Source organism: Rutilus rutilus (assembly GCF_951802725.1).
Source record: "Rutilus rutilus genome assembly, chromosome: 9".
NCBI classification, from domain to species: Eukaryota; Metazoa; Chordata; class Actinopteri; order Cypriniformes; family Leuciscidae; genus Rutilus; species Rutilus rutilus.
In genome coordinates this window covers 815,769-821,768 of record NC_140223.1, presented here as the reverse complement: position 1 = coordinate 821,768, position 6,000 = coordinate 815,769, and the positions used below count along the sequence as shown (strand labels likewise).

The window sequence follows — 6,000 nt, the reverse complement described above, 5'->3', positions numbered from 1 at the left end:
CTGTATCAGCTGTCCGTTGTGTGAAAGTGACCTTTCATGTGCTTTTGATTTTGTAAAGTGACTTTGAGCATCAGATAGAAGCTATATGATCATGTTTGAGGATGAATTAATATAGATTATCTAGTTAGTTTTCTTATGAAAAGATGTGACAGAGATAATATCTCATACTGCATATGTGACTGTGTGTGTTTTATTTTAGGTATTAGATGACAGTCTGATCTTCTGATGATCATCTGATGGTGAATAAGGATCCACTACAGAGACTCAGTCAACAGAATCAACAGAGACTGAAGATACAGTGACTTCACTGTTATAAATGAAGACTTCATTTAGATTTCAGCGATCCTCTGACAGACCTGATGAGGCGGCAGTGAAACACCTTTTATTTCACTGCAGCAATTTACAGTTTCTCATTCATAAATTAACCATTTTATTTGTATAAACATAAATTCTCTGTTACAGAGAAAATATAGAGCCTGAATGTGTTTGTGTTGAACCAGCAGAGGGAGACAAAGACTAATGAAAGATTAATTTTTCATAATTATGAGAAGAAAAAACAGTTCAAGCTCACTTTTGGAAAACAATGTAAGCTTGAGTTTATACATCATGTTTTTAATAATAGTTGCATTACATTTGTATTAATGAATTAAAGGGGTCACATGATGCGTTTTCATGTTTTCCTTTTTCTTTAGTGTGTTACAGCTGTTTGTGCATGTATAAGATCTGCAAACTTACAAAGCTCAAAGTCTCCTACAAAAAGATTTATTCTAACTAATGTCCAGTACACACTGAATGATTTTGGGCTGTTCCAGACGAAAGATGAGCATCATGAAACAATCGTGGGAAAAACTTTTAAAATTTGCATTTGCAAAATTTGCATGCCAAGTTCTCCTCTTTTCCCAAGTCACTGGACGAAACAGCCTGAGACAAAAAGGCATCAGACAGAAATGCATCTTTTAGTCTGAGGCTGTTTCGTCCGATGCCGAATTGTATGAGACCTAAAATGTTCACCGTAGTTCCAGTGAAGGTGCAGCAGTCGCGACTCTCTTCAGCTGATCTCAGGTCAGATCAATTCTGTGTTAGGAGCTTTGGACTCTCTCTCACACACACATCCTCTCTCTCTCACACAGACACACACACACGCACACTCACTTTCTCTCTCTCTCACACACACAAACACACACTTTCTCTCACACACTCATTCACACACACTCTCTCTCTCACACACACAGACTTATATACACACACACTCTCTCACACAGGCACTCACACATGCGCAAACACACAGTCACACAATCACATTCACACACACACTATCTCACAAACAATCACACTCACTCACTCATACATTACACAGACACACTCTCTCACAGAGGCACTCACACATGCGCAAACACATACACACACACACTTACATTCACAATCTCACACACACATATACACACAAACAAATTCAACACTTAAGAGAGAGATTCTGGGGGTCTATCAAAAATGATTGATTTATTTATATCATAAAAATTCCTTATTTAATTCCTTAATTAATTCCAGAATTGTATATTTTAATAATACTGTCATAGTACATTAAGCGTTTTCTTTATAATAAAAAAATTATAATAAGGGTTTTGAGGAAAACGCTTAACGTGTAATTAAACGCAATGTGCTCGTAATCTGGGCTCATCTGCTATTCTGTAGGCTACATATGCTTTATTAATACGGTGTGTACAGAATTTGATCTTTTAACATGACTGTCTTAGTCTGGCGCGGATTAATGCACAGGCTTGAGTAGGCTGCAGCCTAGGGGCCCCACGTGTGCAGGGGGCCTCGGATTGGCCAGACAATTTTTTTTATATATTTTTTTATATATATTTACTTAAGCGCGAACCAGGCAGGGAACGGCGCCAGGATTCCAGTTTGGATGGGCCAGACCAATTGTGAACGTTAAATTAAAAACGTTATCCAATCACTGTTTAACCTAATAAAAATTACTGACTAATATACTGTTAAATTATCTGTGAGTATACATAATAGCTTGATGCTCTTTAAATATTTTGTTGCATTGTAAAAAAGTTCGGTGCATAGGACGGACCTATCTGCGATCGCTCTCCATGGTTCTGACCAAAGAAGAGCGCTTTGGAATCTCCATTACGCATCATACCTGGGCTGCGTTTCCTGATAATGTTGTCTCTTAGCGCGCTACGAAGACTCTTAACTTAACTAAAGGTATACTACCACTAAAGGTACACCATTGCTAGGCGTCTTCAGGGCTATCATCCACTCGCGAGGCAGAGGCGCTGGCGCCCTCCTAGCAACGGCGCTGGTCGCGCTAGCACCCTGGGGTGGCAGAGACGAAGATGTGCTAGGTGATGTGGATCTCAGCTCTCCTTCATCTCCTGGTTGCAGCGATGACTCCGAGACTGTACGTGCGCGTTTAAGGTAGCCTACCTAAACAACGACTGTTGCAACAGGGGTGAGGGCTGGGTTGGAAAATATGTGACGTCATTGTTTTTTTTATTTAATTAATGTTGATTATGAAAGTACGGAAGAGTATTAGGGCCAAGCAATAATAAAAAAATAAAACCATCTCGAGATTAAAGTCATTATAATGCGAGATTAAACTCGTTACATTTCGAGAAAAAAGTCGAAATACAATCTTGAGAATAAACTACATTTCGAGAATAAAGTCGTTGTGTTTCGAGAAAAAAAGTCGAAATGAAATGTAGAGAATAACGCATTCGACCAGAGTTCATTGCATACGAGGCTGAATCCAGTTACTTATTCGTTTGTTAAGCTACTTATTGACGCGCGGACCTCCCCTTTAAATGACGCGACGCTTCCTTAAGCACCCTGTGTGTATGGCATTGCTCGCACCAAGCTCTGTTAGAAATGAATGAAGAAATTCTGCATTTCTCAGCCATATGTAAGGGCGCGTTAAATCCGACTAAAGGGAGTAATAGAGCATATATTGATCTAGTGGAAACCGAAATATTGGCACAAATTTCTGTAGGCTACCGTTTTTTATTTTTTTTTATGGACTGTTAAAGTTTTAAATGGGACAAACAAATTCAGAGTCGCCTTATTGCGCCATCATTCCTATAGTTGTGCATTTTCTAGGCCGCATCAGAGGGTGCGTTAAAGTGGACATTATCCCATTATAGAAGAGCTGTTGTCTAACGAAATCCAAATTTTAAGCAGTTTTTACTGTGGAATTATTGTTTTATGAAGCTTTGAACTTGACACATTACACAATGCGCAAAGAGCAGTCTTGCATTTTCTGCATAACTCATGGCGCTGTTTCTCACCCGCCTATAGGGTGCATTAAAGTGGACATTATTCCATGAAAGTACAGCTCCTCCTCTAGCCGACCTAGACGGCTTTGTTACTGAAAGAAAGTCTAAAATATAGCTTGACTAAGTGATCCAACTCTGCCATGTCCTCTATCAGTAGGCTATGCAATGAACACTGATCGAATGCGTTATTCTCTACATTTCATTTCGACTTTTTTTTCGAAACACAACGACTTTATTCTCGATATTTAATGAGTTTATTCTAAAGATTGTATTTCGACTTTTTTTCTCGAAATTGAACGAGTTTAATCTTACATTATAATGACTTTAATCTCGAGATGGTTTTATTTTTTTTATTATTGCTTGGCCCTAATCCTCTTCTGTATGAAAGTGAGCATGCAGCATGAGAGAGATGCGCAATATGTCTGGAGACATGGGTAAAACATTTTGACCACTTCATTAAGTTTTGTTTTGTAGTCTCTTTTTTATTAAAAGATTTTCGTTTTGTATAAATTGTATCTTAATTTTGATCAATGTTTTATCATCCAATTGCCTGTATTTAATAAATAAGAAGCAAATATATAACAGACAATGTAATAAGGCGCCGACACGATCACTTGCATTGCACGTGAACTGGAGGGCGCCGAAACTCAGCTTGTGCCTCACAGATTTGAGAAATATAGGCTATCTATTATAGAAAGCTTGAAATGTCTACTTTTAAACGAAAATATTCAAAACAAATAGGCTACTCTCTGAATATGTAATCCATATGAAATGTGCATTTCTCTCTGGCGTTCATGGCGAGACCGCATCGTCAACTTCATCTTTGCAGCTACAGAAAACACCAGTTTATTAATAAATAATTAAATGTCTCCTTGCTATTTTAGACACATTCATAATCATTACTTTTACCAGTTCTTTGTGGCAAGCTTTATGCATGCGGTCGTGCGCTTGAGTGCAGCTATATTAGGCCTACGTAAACGCTCATTATAGCCTAAGTAATTAAATTAATATAAAGGGGCGAATTTTCCACGAAGGCTTAAATGAACAACTTCTAGTCGACTAGAAAAAAATTTAGTCTGAGGCAGCCCTTATTCCACATATTTTCGAACCAGTCTCAGGCCATTCTGGGTTGAGCGAGCGACCCTGCGGAATGAGCGAGCGGAGCGGGATATTCAGAAATGCGCTCTCCGCTCACGAGCTCTGATCGGAACAAACCCGAACCTCACTGTCTGCCGAACTTGCGCAGAAACATCAAAATAGACATAACCAGCTTTTTAAAATTGGTTTTAAAACTAAATATTTACACTATTTTAGCACAAATTATGAGCTTTTGTCGATTTTTTATAATTTCTGCCAAAATTAGAATTAAAAGTCTTTTTTTTTTTTGAAGGAAATTTTTGGATGGGCCTGTTGAAAAGTGGGTGGGCCTAAGCCCGTCAGGCCCACCCATAACGCCGTGCCTGGCGCAAACAAAAAACCTCTAACAATTACACCTCTGTTTATTATGTTAGTTTTGGTTGTACTGCCAGTGTTTCTTGATCATAATTAAATGGTTGATTCTAAGCACTGGGCCTTGTTTGTATTTGTGGTTTGTTTGTAATGTTCAATTTTTCATTTTACCTACGTGGTGTGGTGGTAATTGTCTACTATTGTGGTCCACCACTTGAAGGAATGTAAAGAAAACACTGTAGTGTTGGCTGTCTCAATGTGTGTGTATGCCAGTTCACTGTAGTTGCGTATGGCACTAAATACATTTTTAGTGGGGGGGGGGGGGCCTCACACAAAGAGCAGCCTAGGGGCCCCTGACCACCTTAATCCGCCCCTGGTCTTAGTACATTAAGCCACGGTAAGAGTTTTTCACGTTGTAAGCGTTAATGTCCTGTATTGAAGGCTGCTACTATTTGCTTTAGCTTTTTGAATGTAGAAGTATGATAAAGACATGATGGGCTATATACATTTTATGTGGATAAAGGCATATATTGTACATGTGTAACCGGTGGGTCACGATGCCCTGCGTGATGCGCGGCCAGCGACACTAGTTAGAAGAATTGTCTGCGTTGTGTAGCGTTGTAGAGACAGACATGGACAACAGGCGCAGTTTCACTGGAATTAATCTGATATACAAAACAAATAATCGCCCTTATATTGCTCTATAAAACAAATGTGATGTACACGAGTGTCTGATCGTCTGTCAGTTCCAGTGAAGCAGCAGCAGTCGCGACTCTCTCCGCTGATCTCAGGTCAGATAAATTCTCAATTTTCTTCATTATTCAGATTGACTGTGTATTTAAATTGGAAAATGCTGTCGTATTCACACTGCCCCAACAAACATCAACTTGCGTGAAACATTGTATGAATGGCATTAGTTATAAGTGAGGAGAGATGCTGTAAAACTGTCATGGATCAGAGGTAAGCCTGCTGTATGTAAACCTCTTATGGTTAATTGAGTTGATTAACTGAATGTGCTCCTCCTGTGTTAATTAGGTTAATTATCTGAACGTGCTCCTCCTGAACTTTGTTAATAAAACATCTGTTGGCATTGAAGTTGTCATGGCGTGATCAAGTCAGATTATGTCAGTGTGTTTGGGCCGTGTGAATTAGCCTTTATTGAACTCAGAATTGTGGGATAAAAAGAGACAGCCCTAGTGTGGTCTAAATGTAGTTTCTCATTATGTTGAATATGTCATAACATTGTAGTTTATCAACACAAAAT

The 6,000-nt window shown here is 38.8% G+C and overlaps 2 protein-coding genes across 10 annotated transcripts in view; both read left to right on the top strand.

The window, feature by feature from the left end:
* LOC311297691 (protein NLRC3-like) overlaps nucleotides 1-669 on the top strand; it is a 31,345-nt gene extending 30,676 nt beyond the window's left edge. For both annotated transcript variants that reach the window (XR_014628865.1, XM_084420096.1), the window contains one exon: nucleotides 200-669. Coding sequence is in view for 1 of the 2 variants with exons in the window: in XM_084420096.1 (XP_084276222.1) it covers nucleotides 200-206 (7 nt within the window). In the remaining variant the exon portion in view is untranslated. The remainder of the gene's footprint in view (nucleotides 1-199) is intronic.
* LOC311297683 (NACHT, LRR and PYD domains-containing protein 3-like) overlaps nucleotides 1-6,000 on the top strand; it is a 432,890-nt gene that overhangs the window by 348,330 nt on the left and 78,560 nt on the right. The window lies entirely within an intron of this gene.